This window comes from Frieseomelitta varia, unplaced genomic scaffold (assembly GCF_011392965.1).
Source record: "Frieseomelitta varia isolate USP_RPSP 00005682 unplaced genomic scaffold, Fvar_1.2 scaffold_207, whole genome shotgun sequence".
NCBI lineage: Eukaryota > Metazoa > Arthropoda > Insecta > Hymenoptera > Apidae > Frieseomelitta > Frieseomelitta varia.
In genome coordinates, this window is record NW_025109828.1 from 1234952 (window position 1) to 1248043 (window position 13092).

At 43.3% G+C, this 13092-nt stretch overlaps 2 protein-coding genes across 2 annotated transcripts in view; one reads left to right on the forward strand and one right to left on the reverse strand.

The window, feature by feature from the left end:
* The first annotated feature begins 2722 nt into the window (after window positions 1–2722).
* Window positions 2723–5944, forward strand: LOC122527017 (alpha-amylase-like). The gene is made up of 5 exons (XM_043650794.1): window positions 2723–2935; window positions 3222–3652; window positions 3846–4212; window positions 4790–5278; window positions 5349–5944. The coding sequence occupies exons 1-5, from the start codon at window positions 2756–2758 to the stop codon at window positions 5358–5360; spliced, it is 1479 nt and encodes a 492-aa protein (XP_043506729.1). The 5' UTR covers window positions 2723–2755; the 3' UTR covers window positions 5361–5944.
* Window positions 5945–6144: 200 nt separating this feature from the next.
* Window positions 6145–13092, reverse strand: part of LOC122527029 — a gene marked incomplete at its 5' end in the record, with an annotated part of 70188 nt that continues 63240 nt past the window's right edge. The window contains one exon of the mRNA XM_043650812.1: window positions 6145–9846. Coding sequence (XP_043506747.1) covers window positions 9559–9846 — 288 coding nt within the window. The remainder of the gene's footprint in view (window positions 9847–13092) is intronic.

The window sequence follows — 13092 nt, forward strand, 5'->3', positions numbered from 1 at the left end:
AAAAAAAAAAAAAAAAAAAAAAAAAAAAAAAAGAAAAAGACAGAAAAAAACAGAAAAAAACACAGGAAAAAAAAGAGGAAAAAGGAGAACAACGGAACCGAGCATCAAACCGTGAAGCTAAATCGCAGCCGCCACTGTCGGAGAATTGTATTTTATTATCGTCACGTTGTACGCGGCTCAGTTGCATAAGTGTCAAGAGTATATTTATGAATATGGTGTAGTCTACTTAATCAGTGTAATCGTTGTCTGTCTGTGCGCATCGTTACTTCTGCTGTTTTGTATGTAAAGTGTGCGTAAACGAAATAACAGAAAAGGAAAAGAAAGAAAATGAAATGGTTAATAATAAAAAATGATATATCGTTGAGCAGCCTAACGGCGTTGACTACTCGTCGCAGCGTTACCATCGAGTCGATCGAATCGAGACAATTTTCGTACAATCGATGCAGTCTTTTCATCGAAATTCTCGCGTCTTCTTCGATGCGAGAGGAAACTTTTAACGAGACGAATAATAAGTTTGACCAACAAGTTTCTAATTACACGTATAATGGAAATTATCCTAAACATTGTTTGGACTCTCCTCACTTTGAAATTTACTCCCCTGTCGATGCGTACGGTAAAATGTTTCGATTTCATCGATCAGTTTCACGGTGAACTCTATCTAAAGTTCGATCTCTATCATGTTGTGATATTCTGTAGCCAAATGAATTGAAATAAAGTGAGAAGAGCGTGATGTCACGGAACTACCAATCGAGAGATTTTTGCTTCCTTCTCTGTCCAGTCGGTCGCCTACTCGGTCCGGCAAATCACGACAATTTTATCTGCCACTCTGCTGTTCAAACATGATAATTTATATCTATAATCTGATAATTTCAATTTCATTTATTATAAATAACATGCTTTTTCCATTACTTGTTATTTACTGTTTGTTATTCTGAATCGATAACGAAACTTGAACTGACCTTGCGCTAAATAAATCGAACCTTCGAACGAACACATCTGTCGAATTCACCCAACATCTTATGTGTCAGAAAACAATGGAGTAATAATTAAGTCGAAGAACGTAAACCGATCGAGCCATTTGACTCTCTCATTGGAATAACAATCAAGCTTGCAAATGTGCATGAAACGTGTAAGATGAGGCGGAATTTAAAAAGAATCGGAGGTGAAACAAACTGACGCACAGAAGAACGCAAAAATGATCTTCTAAACGATAAATTTTTTCAAGTTTTCCAGCTACTTCTATTCAAGGATCTCGAAACAAATTGAATCCTCCTCCGTGTTATTACATTGTAGATGGATATTAATGAACGACGATACAGATATAATTCTAAAAATGAAAAAGTGAGATAACTCGGAATTTCCCGTGGTTGGCGATGAATTTTTGTTTTTTTTCTCTTCTTTTTTTTTTTTACGGCGTGCCATTACACGGCGCGGCGAGTGGGAAGAGTGGAAGAACGGAAGGAGACGATGGTCGAAGACTGATGACGTTTGGCATTAAAACGAGCGAGCCGCACGGCCGTGCATCGACAGCGCGGCTAAACTCGTTCGGTAGCATTAATAAATGAGAGACATCAGCTTTTAATTACGCGCCTCGCTCGTAATTGTAACCCCGCAGCGAAATGGTACTTTACAAGCTTCGCGGCGATATATATGTACGAGCCACCGCCGCTGATAACGAGCCACGTTGCTGTCTATTACGGCCTGTGGTTGCCTCTTGTTGCCGTTGTTGTTGTTGTTGTTGTTGTTGTTGTTGCTGTTGCTTGTTGATCCTTCTGTATTCTGTACTCGACCGATTAACCATCGCTCGTAATTATTCCGGACGAAGCGCAGAGCCTGCTGCTCTCGCTCTCTTCCTTCCTTTCATCATTCGAAAATCACGTTCGCGATATCAGATCGACGGGCCAACAATTTTACGACAGGTTTCAACTCTCTACAACTTTTTCTATAGATTTTTTCTTGTTGGTTTCAAATGATTTAACGCACGGTGTTATTCGATACACGATAGCCTGTAACGATAGGCTGTACAGGATAGCTACACGTACCATCTTCGAAATGTGCACTTTAGAACGAAAGAAGACTGCATTCTTTCTTTTGTGGCTGAGCAACGATACTTTGTATCGATGGCGTTTTTAATATGATAATGAAATTCCGACTGCAGCGAGTACTTTAACTGCCTTTGAACTTGGGATTAGTTATGCATCAATTATTCGGGCGAGTCACGTACTTTTATGAATTATTATTCACTCGTTATGATTTTCATGCACGTGTCAAGATACACGCTCGTGTTAAACAATACTCGAAACTCGTCAAACAAAATTGTACCTGGCATTCTTTGTGAGGAACGTCTGATCTTTGGAAAATTATAATTACCCGTGCATCAGTTTTGCATCAGTGGATTGATTTTAAGTTTATTTTAAGTTAATTCTATTCCTTCTGTGTATTTCGAATTTTCGATACAAGCGGTAATCAACCCATCCGAAGAACTGAGATCATCATCGCAAAAACTGAGATTACGTCATCAAAAACATTCTAGCTGATTACTTACGTCAAGTATTTTGTTTACTCTAACAGGCCTCTTCTTCCTCTATTGTTAGCGAAGATAAGGAAAAGTGGAACAATAGATACACGAGACGTATCGATAAAATGTAATTGCAGCGTTGACCTTTGGATGCAGAAAATGGTTATGCAATCGACCAGCGGCGAGAGAGTTTATATATTAGGGGAGCAGAGCATTTTGTAACGCACACCAACTACGATGCTGGCGATTGCGACGTTGTTGGCTGCTCTCGCGTTGGCAGCGGGCGAAAACACCAATAAAAATCCTCACTTCGTCCCTGGCCACGACTCTATCGTGCACCTCTTCGAGTGGAAATGGAACGACATTGCCAGGGAGTGCGAACAATTCCTTGGACCAATGGGATACGGTGGAGTACAGGTAAAGAAACCACCGAACAATCTCGCCCCCAATTTTTAGGAAATAATTTTGACATCGTTTCGTTTCATTCGACGCGTCAGCATAAACTTGTAATACACTCTTGACTCTTACATTCTTACATGGATCTTTTCTTTCATTCTTGTTTAATCTGTTTACCATTTCTGATTTAAAAAAGAAAGAAACAACTTTTCCATCTGATGTAACTTGTACAACATGGCACGACAACATCTTTCCATTTATTATTCCTTCTATTATTCTTCTGCTGTATTCGCATTCTCTGTTACAGGTGTCGCCGTTGCAAGAGAACCTGGTGATCAACAACAGGCCATGGTGGGAACGTTACCAGCCGATTTCTTACTTGTGGACCACGCGGTCCGGCACGAAAGAGGAGTTTGTCAACATGGTCGCGAGATGCAACAAAGCCGGTGTCCGAATTTACGTGGACGCTATTCTGAATCACATGTCCGGCAACTGGAACAACGCCCACGGCACTGGAAACTCCAGGGCGGACACGTACAAATTCGAGTACTATCAGGTGCCCTACCACCAGCAACATTTTCATAAACCCTGCTCGGTCAACAATTACAACGATCCGTCGAACGTACGAAACTGCGAATTAACCGGCCTTCACGACTTGGATCAGAGCCAAGAGTACGTGAAGTCCAAGCTGCTGGATTTCTTGAACGCGGCTGTCGACGCGGGCGTTGCTGGCTTCCGGTTCGTAAATACGTTGTTTCGTCATTTCGGTTTTTTTTCTTTTTCTTTTTTCCAAGTGTCTGAGAATAAGTTATGAACTGTTAAAATGTTTTGCTGAAAGAAAAAATTCTGCTTGAAATTGTAAACGAACGATGGAGAAATTATTCACGTTCTGACTCGAGACGCTTTCTATTTCGATCTGTTTCGAAATCAGAATCGACGCTGCGAAGCACATGTGGCCAAGCGACTTGAACAACATTTACTCGAGAATAAAGGACCTGAACACCAAACACGGTTTCCCTGCGAACGCTCGGCCATACATATACCAAGAAGTGATCGACTACGGCAACGAGGCGATCTCTAAGCGCGAGTACAATCAACTGGCCGCCGTGATCGAGTTCAAGTACGCTGCTGAAATCTCCAACGCTTTCCGAGGTAACAACAATCTGAAATGGCTCGTCAACTGGGGAGAGAAGTGGGGCCTTTTATCTTCGCAAGACTCTCTCGTTTTCGTCGATAATCACGACACGCAACGCGACAATCCTAATGTACTCACTTACAAATTGTCGAAAATGTACAAGGTAAGCCATCGACGTGAATTTACATTTTCACACTTTCGTAAAATACAGGGTAAAGTAAAATTTTATTTATTTTCAAGGAAAGAATTTAATTAATAAGAATATTTAGCAAAAAAGAAAAGAAAAAAAGAAAAACAATTGTATTCTTTTTTTCTTTAGTAATTTCTTAGTAAAGTATGTGTTTGATATTCGAAAAGTCTCAAAGATGATAATCATTTGTTTGTTTGGCCTCCAAACTGCAGCGCAAGGCCACGCGAGAGTCCGCGAGTAGAATAGGTCGGTCAATGGTCAGACGTCAACAGACAAATGATTGCTCTTCGTCTGACGTTTCATGGGACTTTAATTTTAGTTTCGGCTATCAGATTCTTATTAAAAACAACAACTATAGATTGGCGAAAGATTCTACAAATATTAAGTAGTTACTTTTCGTTGCTTAAACAAGAAAGAAACCTTATTAATTTTCCAATATCTTCCAACATTTCCAATACTGTCTAAAACGTCAAAACTGCCGAATCTTTGCCAACAGATATCCAGAGAGACTTTGCTCCATCTGTAAAATTTTTAACCAAATTACTCGCAGATGGCCGTCGCCTTCATGCTGGCTCACCCGTTCGGCACTCCGCGCGTAATGAGTTCCTTCGACTTCCAAAGCAAGGATCAAGGACCACCTCAAGATGGCAACGGCAATCTCGTGTCTCCTGCTATCAATCCGGACGGCACTTGCAGAAACGGTTGGATCTGCGAACACCGCTGGAGACAGATTTACAACATGGTTCGTTTCCGTAACGTGGTTCATGGAACGACTGTCAACAATTGGTGGGACAACGGTAGCAATCAGATCGCGTTCTGCCGCGGGAATTCTGGATTCGTTGCGTTCAACGGTGACCAGAACGATCTGAGAACGACCCTGAAGACCTGCTTGCCCGCTGGTACGTACTGCGACGTGATTTCTGGCAATTTGAAGGACGGACGATGCACCGGGAAAGTGGTCAACGTGCAACAAAATGGCAACGCGTACATCGAGATCTTGAAAGGAGAGGAAGACGGAGTTCTCGCTATTCACGTCAAGGTGAGTTTCACAGCTGATCGCGAGAACGCGAGAGCAACGATCGGGTAATCGACAAATACTTCACTTTCAGGCGAAACTGTAAAACCAACGAGGAGGAAGTTGATCGTCGCGCAGATCGTCGGATCAAAGTGACGAATCAAAGGCAAATATAAATTCTGCTCAAACTGTTATCACACTGTTCGTGTCTTCTGTTTGTATTGCAACGTCCACTTGTGGATGCGCAATGGAACAAAGACAACGTTCACTTGTTTATCATAATAAAATTTCTTTTTCAAGCCTCGACGACGACAGTCCTCTTGCGAAAAAGTCCCATATTCACAAAGTTTGCAATCTCCTCCTCCGCAGATCAGTTTCCTTCCTCGCGTGATTTTGGGTTTGGCGAAAGCAACTTGGCCGAGCACAGATACTTTTCAACAAGGTTTATTTTAACAGAAACAATGTATTGTTCTTGTTCTCTTTTCCACCATTAATTTCTACTATACATAATATGACAGTTGTTAATCGGTAGAGTAATACACGACAGACGCGCGATGGAGAAATAAAAAAATGGGGAACGTCGGGAGGAAATTTCTCGCGAGGAAAATAGAGTAACGTTTGGTACGTAATAACGGGGAAATAAATCGCAGAAGGAAAGGAAGGATGAGAAGGGGTGAGAAATAAAATCGTCAAAAAAGAAAAAAAAAATGGGTGAGAAATAAAATCATCAAAGTATCACAAGATTGCCTTATCGCTCGCTTCTTTATCCCTCTTTTTCTCCAGCATGCTCGTCCCTTTCTGTATATATATACATACACACATATTGTATATATGTATATATACTGTATATATGTGTGTGTGTGCGTGTGTGCGTTCTCTCGTTTCTTTCGTTCTTTAAATAATCCCACGTACATACGAATATTCTTTCATACCTCCTATTGTTCTTTCTTTCTGTTTTCTCCAACAAATACCTACACAATAAAAACACACGAATCCCGCAGCTGTCTGCTTCTACATCCCGTTCGCACCCCGCCCGACAATTTAACGATCTCGTGCTAACGTGGTAATGATGTGCATGAACCTCTGCTACGAAACTAAATAAAATACTACGGATCCTCCTTTTGTAAAAGCACGATATAAATAAATGCTTAAGCGTTATGTACAATGATCTCGATTTAAGTAAAAGCCGCTAGCTCGGTTAATGTCCGCCCGTGTCTTTCAACTTTACGTTTATTCCTTTCCCTGTATCTCTCGTGTATCGTCGATTCTCTTAACTCTCCAAATTATGTTTCTCCATGACTGAGGTACGGCAAGACGAATCAATTGCTATTGACACTCAACAAAAACTTTTTTACCAATCAATCCCAGTTGATTCAATTCAATTCATGACAACAAGTGATGTAAAGTTTTTGATACTTGAAACTTCATTCGTGTTCCCCTTTGCTCGTCAGGTCAGTGAAATTATTTGTTAAAAACGTAATCGAGTAATTGCCAATAATTATTACACTAGAGAAATATCACAACGATAATATAAATACGTGGTAAAACGAAAAGCTGGAGACACGTGGCGGGATATAGCGCGCGCGAGAACGCGCGTGTAAGTGTACGTATACATAATATTTATAAACGTATTATAAATCTGCAGTAAATTCAGGCTAATGTAAATCTAAAAATACTGCTCGTCTCGCGACTTATCAACTCTCTCTCTCGTTCTAACAACCAGCTTGGACGATTCGCTTGCCTCTCTATCTCTCTCTCTCTCTCTCTCTCTCTCTCTCTCTCTCTCTCTCTCTCACTCTCTTTTACGGCTAAATCGTTACATTACATGAGTACAATAAGGCAACGGTTTCACTACTAAATAAATAAACGTTAAACGCCTTGCAAGTAAGAGAAAAAGAAAATTAATTTACAGTATTTTCTCTCTAAGTTCTATCTTTATGGGTTCGTCGATATCTCGCAAATGTACGTAAATATATGTCGATTTCCTACGTTACATCGTCTTCTAACTCGTGTTCTGCATGTTTCTGCATGTTCTGCTCTCTACAAATAGACACGTGTGCGTCACGTGTACTCCCTATAAGAATATAGCCCGCGAACGGATCTTCTCGCGTGTAGTTTGCACGTAGAACGTTAGCAAAAATATAATTTAGTATACTTTATCATTTATAATTCACGTTCATATAAAAACTTCGTTAAAATATATAAAAGAAACAACGGTTTGAGCAAATACGTATCATCCTATCGTAGTAAAGTTAAAAGTACCGCGTCGGAAAGCGACATTCCTTTTTCGCCGTTATTGCACATGAATTCGTCTCCTTTCTCTTTCTTTCTTCATTTCCTTTTCACTTTGCTTCCCCGTCTAGTGAAGTGTCGTCTCTTTATTTTTCTTCACTCTCTATTCTTGGTGTACCTTTCTCCACCTCTTTCTATCACTCTCTCGTTCATACAACTGTTTCATTCGCTCGTTCTTTCTTTTCTCCTTTTCTACACATAATCGCTGAACAATTTTTCGGCTGGTTCGCTGGATGTACAATATTACACGTACTGCGGTACGCTTAATGTTCCTTCTTATCTTTAACCAGCTGAATTCTTTGTTCGATAACGAAGGACAGAATCATCACTCGGCACTTACGGTCCGTGTTTGTCACGCTCGGTTTTTTTCGTGAAATTATTCGAGTTTTGTCTAACAATCGGGTGATTATTAGTTCTTCCTGCTTCACTATTTAAAATCGTTCTGAAAGATACTCTTTTTTTACGATCTAAAACCTAAGTGATACATCATCTCGTCAGTTCCACTGACAGAACACGTATATCTATAAACGTAGCACCGTGGGATTAACTTTGCATTTGAATTTCTTGAAATTGTATAATATCCAAATCTAATTTACTAATCGTAAATATTACTAGAATGTCTCGTACTCCAGCGACAGGCTTTCTTTCTAGTTTGCAAATTTAGTTCGTAGAACGAAACTCGAGTAATTTTCTTTTTAAGTACACAAGTACATTTCAGGTAACAAGGAGCAGCCTCGAAAGGCCAGCCTTTTCTTTTGGAAGACAAATCTTTAAAGACAGAGGCACTGTTTCGTTGATGATAAAGGAAGAAAGAAAGAGGGCAAAAAGAAAAAAAGAAAAAAGAAAATATCTAAAGTCTCTTCGAACTCGTTCCTTCGCCAAGTGTGAAACCGATTTGAAAACACGCTGACACGCTGCTTGCTTGCGCGGGAGATCGAACACGTAGCTTCCGGTTGGCCATTTTCTTTCCTCCTTTCCAGCGACCGGATATAACCCGACTAAGCACGCAAACGAGGCGCTCTAATCGCTAATTGCCATCCCAATTAATTTGATTATCACGCGGCGTTGGCTCTTTTGTGTTCATCGCGTGTCTATTTCGAATTTATAAGCGGCGAAACGGGAGAACGTTAACACTTGTTAGTCATCCTCCACTTGCTGCTTGGCGAAAGAAGATCTATCTATCTGCGAGTCTGATCGGCGGCGTGAAAGTTCCTCGCGAACACGGGGAAACGAAATTTCGAAGAATTCGGCAATTGCACCGATCCCCGCTCGAAATTGCTGCAGAAATTGTTTCAGGCACTGAGTATCGTTCTGAAGGCTCGATTGTTCGACTCGGCGATTCGTGACGATTGAAACTCGTCGAATCGAACTTTTCCAGTGGGTAAAGATCAGAAAAGTTCGAGCGTAACTCGAATGAAAAATTCGACAATTTGAAACAATTGAAAGTGTGACTACGTACGTACGTGAATGATAATGCAAAAAAAGAAAAAACAATCTAGACTTAAAAAGTTATTTACACCCGATTGATAATTATCAATATAAAAGATTAAGTACTTCCGGCTGATTTTGCTAATTTTCGCCCTCTTTCTCTCTACACTTGCGCACGACCTAGTCGTCAAACGTAAGCAAGCAAGTAAGTACAATAACGTAGCAAATTGCAAATTTTGCCTCCGAGACGGAGTGGTTTGTTTCTTTCTTTCTTTATTTTTTTTTTTTTTTTTATTTTTTTTTTTTTTTTTTTTTTTGTTTTTTTTCCCAGGTACTGCATGTGAAAAACTGTTTCTCGTTGTAGAACGTTCAGGAAGGGAATACGCAACGCGAAGGACAAGGCGGAGCCTCCGAAAATCAACAGCACAGTGTCCGCAGTGTCACTGTTTGATGGGCTTCTTGAAGACCACTTCCGGCTTACGTACGGGACGTGATACGCGCCGTTCTATCCTGAGGGCCCTGTTCGGATCGGCGGAGGACGCGAGCGTGCCCTCCGGGCCCAGAGGAGTCTCCGCCATTGTTTGTCAGTTCCCCGTGCTGCTCGGCCGCCTTCCAGGCAACTGTTGTTGCTGCGGTTGCTGCTGGTGTTGCTGCTGTGAGACGGTTGCCACGGCCGCGGCCGCGTTCAACGCCGGCAAAGGCGTCTGATGGCAGTGCGCGCAGTGCAAACAGACGGTGCAAGCGCCCAACTTTCGGGCCAGCAGCGCGCGAAGCTTCAACGCTGGGCCCAGCTTCATGCCCATCGGCCCGGTCAAGTGGTCCTCCGACAGCAGGGGCAACGCTGCTCCGTCGATCCGATGCTCCCGGAAATTCTGCAAGCACGCGAAACCAAGAATTAGTCAGTTTAGTTCGCCAGCTCTTCTGTATCTTGTATAATTTATAATCTATAAATTAAGTCATACATTTATCTCTGTAATTTGTAATTTATGACTTGTAACGTAAGGTAGGTTTCGTTCGTCGAAATTTGAAAAACTTATCTCAGCATATTAGGAAATATTTCGTAGTTTCGTAGTTTTCGAAGCGGAGAGTGAAACGTACGTTGAACATTTGCTTGTTGTTCTTCGTTATCGTTAAACTTGCGCAAACTGACGCGTGACTAACGTTCAATGACTCACGACGATACGACGATAAGCGTAAAGAAACAGAAAGGCATCGTTCGTAGATATACATACGAAGCGTATTCTCCAAGGGAATGTTGATTACATTCAATCGCGAAGAATTCAAACCGAGAGAAAGATTTCTAGATTATTTCCAGATTTGTTGTCTCCCTTCCCTCCGCGAGATAAACCTTCGTCCCGCCAATTAAAACCCTCGTCACACCGTGCGAGCGCAGTTCATTCACAGAGAGTAGACGAACAATGACACCCACGCGCGCACCCACCGTCTGAATCAGCGAAACCCACGCGTGTCGCTGAATCGCCATCGTGTCGTGACCCTCGACCCGGTGGAAGGTCGGCTTCTTTTCTCAGTGGCGCAACAAGCCGCGCGGCGTTCCACAGCAGGATAGAATCGCGATGCAGAAAGAGGAAGGAGGCGGAAGGAAAAGAGAAGGAGGTGGTGGTAGAAGGGAAAAAAGAAAGGAAAAAAAGGACGGACGTTTCATTCACGGGGGCTCAGAGGATTGTAATTGCGACTGCAACTCGCCGCGATTTAGCCCCGGTTGGCGTTGCACGGTTCGCGGCCACTCACACCGTACTTACGTGCCGCGCGCGATCGTTGCCCGTGCGCGAGCGCGCGCGCGCGCGCTCCGCTCCGCCAGCGAGCACGGAACACGCTGATCGCTCGCTTATGAATGAAATATTCAGCGGTCTAACGCGATCGCCGCACGCAAACGCCAGACCGGTCTTCCTCCTCGTCTTGGCGCGCATTCCGCAAGCGCCTGTCCAACATCCAGATCGACGTAAATCGAGGTCGTACCGCGAGATAGTCCTTGGCTGTTACCTTGAGTCAACGAACGACTCAAATTCCCAGTTTCTGCTGAAATCTGACAACCGCTACACGCAACGCATTTTCAAACAAAAGTAATACAGTAAATATTCTTCTTGCTATATTATGGAAAGGCCGACCTTGTTCATTTTTTCTGCTTTTTTTTTTTTTCTTCTTCTTCTTATTCTTCTCTAGCAACTCGTCGATCCTAGTTCGAATATTCGCAAGATGTTCTCCTCGCGCGTAATTTCTCACAATGGCATCCTTCTTCGAAGAAAGAAACCGAAGAAGCTGTGTTGTTAACACAGTTACGACCAGTTAAGCCCAGGCAGCCGAGCAACGAAGCTGGAAAGTTATTGCTCGTCGGCCGGCTCGCTGACTAATTACGAGAAAAGGACAAGAAGGAGGATCAACGAACTCGCACAAATTATCCCGTGGCGCGGTTCTCGCTTTACACGCCGTTTACTCGCGCGAACCTCGCGGCTCTCGGCACGACTAATTATCCCGTTTCTCCCTTGCCGGCTGACACGGCGATCGCGCCAGAAAACGGCCACGAGAAGCACACAGCCACGGGGACCATCTATCACGCGCGACACGGCCGACATTGTTTCGAATCTCCGATAGCGAGGTTAACGGTACGCGAACGTCGCGCTGTGCCGCGCCGCGCAGCGCCGTGTAAGAATGGAAGCTCCTCGCGTCTACGGTTTCCTTACGCGTAAACGTTAATTAACCGAGTTGTTAACTCGGAGGGAGACACATTTCGCGAAAATAAAAGAACAGGGCCACAGGACAATTTATTAGGACTTATTAGAACGTCATATTTCGTACGATTACGTAGAACGGCGCACGCAACGTTATCAACCGATTCGCGCCGAAATGCAACGACAAGAATCACAGAAATTTAATTAAAATTTTACACGAGATAAACTCTGACACTTTATTGCTAAATGCGACAAGCGGAAAATGTGACGTTGCGACAAATGTGTTTCAAACAAATGTCTCTGCACAATGTTTCTTTTCAAAATGGCGGCCTGACGCGACGTTTTTTGCCGCGCGCGCAAAACATCGCGGAGAAATCGTCGAGGTGTATCGAGAGCACGGTGCTACAAGAAAAAGGCGTACTTTTATTATATCAAATTGCCGTACGGAATAGAACGTCGCTACGGAAGGCAGGCTTCTGCTCGCGATCTCTTGGCTGATTATTATGAATCACCACTGTGAAATCAGGGTATCAATTATGCCTGCGAGCATAGCGTGGCGCGCCTCTCCTCCCCCTCCCTCGAGTACCACGAAATTACAGTGCGCGATGTCTCCTCGTTGATCGTAAAGCCACGCGACTTTTTGCACCGTGAGGAACGCTCGCGCAACGCCAGCGCAGCCTGCTACCTTCTATTTCATTAAAATGCATTTAGGCTAAAACGTTGCTCCCGGAACACTCCCGATTCGTTGACGAGCATCGGTTAAAACTACCCGTCTCCTGCTCGTTTTTTGCCAACCCGTTTCCCTAAGACGTACACGTTCCTACGTTACATATACACGCGCCAAGTCTCATCATCGTGAGATTTGTTCGATCACGGACAGAAATCTAGCGACTTCTCAAAGAGAAAAAAATATGTTTCGAAAACTCGACAGAGATTGATGAACATCCAGCGTACGAAGGATGTAAAGAGTAGCAAAAATCGTTCGACAGGAGGTGTTCAAGATGGTAGAAAAGATCCACGGGGATCTCGCCTCATTGTTTTCGTGCAGGGATACGAGCGAAAAGTTTCGTAATCCCGCGAAACCTCTCGAGCCAGCCAGTGTGGTGTCTGCGCGGCGCAGCTGCAGTTGCAGCGAATATATCATCCTCGTGTTGCACCGCGGGCGACCGCGACCCTCCAAAGGCCCACTCCACCGAGACAACCTATATTTTCTCCACCCAGTTCCAAACTCTTAAGGGCAAACGCGATCCGAGACCGGGCCTCGGCATCAATTATACCTTCCACAAACACGCTCTTATCTCGCGCGCTTGCCAGACGCTCGCGCGAAATTCGAGCGTAACTGCTCCAACGCGGCGCTGTGTTTCGCGATTTTTCTACACAACTAGACACTTTCTTTGATCCCTTTTTCCTTTTTTCCTTTTTGTTTTTTTT